General features: G+C 65.7%; 1 protein-coding gene across 1 annotated transcript in view; it reads right to left on the minus strand.

Annotated features, from left to right (window-relative positions):
* Positions 1-1,365, minus strand: part of LOC104127035 (band 3 anion transport protein) — a 16,654-nt gene that overhangs the window by 10,395 nt on the left and 4,894 nt on the right. The window contains exons 6-8 of the mRNA XM_035895139.1: positions 1,217-1,278; positions 640-824; positions 3-189 (exon numbers count right to left, since the gene is read on the minus strand). Coding sequence (XP_035751032.1) covers positions 3-189; positions 640-824; positions 1,217-1,278 — 434 coding nt within the window. The remainder of the gene's footprint in view (positions 1-2; positions 190-639; positions 825-1,216; positions 1,279-1,365) is intronic.

Here is a 1,365-nt window from a genome sequence, read left to right on the forward strand (position 1 = left end):
GCCCGCCGCGTTCTCGGGGGCGTGGTAGCGGCGGCGGAGCAGCTTCTGCTGCAGCGGCACCAGGCTGTGGAGGAGCTGCTCGCTGGGGGTCTCGGTGGGCGGCAGGACAATGCTGGCCTCCAGGAAGTCCTCCACCGCCTGCAGCAGGTCCTGGCGGCCATCGGCCAGGTAGGCGTCCCGGCGAAAGACCTGCGGAGTGGCCCGGGGACAGGCACTCAGCCGTCTCCAGCACCCCTGGGTGCTGCTGGGCACCTGCCCGGCCCCTAAGCATCCCCAGCGGGATGGGGCATCATGGGGACATGGCAGCATGAGGGTGGAAGGAGGGCATGGGGACACAGGTGCATGGTGATGTGGGAGCATGGGGCCACAGGGACGCAGGGGTGTGAGGGCAGGGATGCACATGGACGTAAGGACAGGGGGACATGGGGACGTGGAGACCCAGAGGGATGAGGACACAGGTGCGTGGAGACAAGGGGATGAAATGGCACGGGGACACGAGCGCAGAGTGGGAGGCGGCACAAGTGGGCGAGCCCTGTTAGAGGGTGCAACCCCAGGGCTGGGGTGCTCAGGGGGCTGGCACCCTGGGTGGCAGAGCCAGTGGCAGTGGCAGTGCTGGTGGTGGCAGCAGGTGAGCCATACCCTCTCGGACATCATGGTGGCAACGGTGCGGCCGATCTCGTGGTAGCTCACATGGGGGGTCTTGGGGCCCAGGACCACAAAGAGGAAGCGGACAGGCAGGAACACGTCGAGGACAGCATCCAGCGTCACCGCGGCCTTCAGGCGCACGAAGGCCAGCGTCGGCTGGCCCAGGAAGGCTGCACAGCCTGGGGGAGGATGGGATGGGGGTCATGGGGGGCCGGACACAGGGCATAGGGACATGGGGACACAGAAGCATGGGGGCATCGAAACATGGGGCATGGGGACATTGGGATATGGAGGCAAGGGGACAGAGGGGTACAGGGACAGAGTTATTTGGAGACAAGATGACACAGAGGCATGGGGACATGGGAGGGACAAAGGGAATGGGACAGGGCGCACAGAGACATCAGGACACAGAGGGACAGGACACATGGACATGGGTGTACGGGGACACTGGAACATGGGGACACAGGGGGAGGTGGGCGTGGGAGCACAGGGACGTCAGGGCATGGGGACATGGGGGCACAGGGGACAGAGAGACGTTTCTCCACAGAGGAGAGGAGAAATGGGGCATGACAATGGACACGGGGACACGGGGCCCAGAGAGTGGTGCTGAGCGGCAGCAGGCGGCGGCGAGGGCTGAGGACAGGGAGAGTCAAAAAGAGGGGCAAGAAAAGCAGTGAGTGGGTGAGCAGGCGGGCACCGGCGCTCCCGCTGCGCCCCCCG

The sequence above is a fragment of the Egretta garzetta genome, unplaced genomic scaffold (genome assembly GCF_000687185.1).
Source record: "Egretta garzetta isolate BGI_Z169 unplaced genomic scaffold, ASM68718v1 scaffold385, whole genome shotgun sequence".
Taxonomy (NCBI): Eukaryota; Metazoa; Chordata; class Aves; order Pelecaniformes; family Ardeidae; genus Egretta; species Egretta garzetta.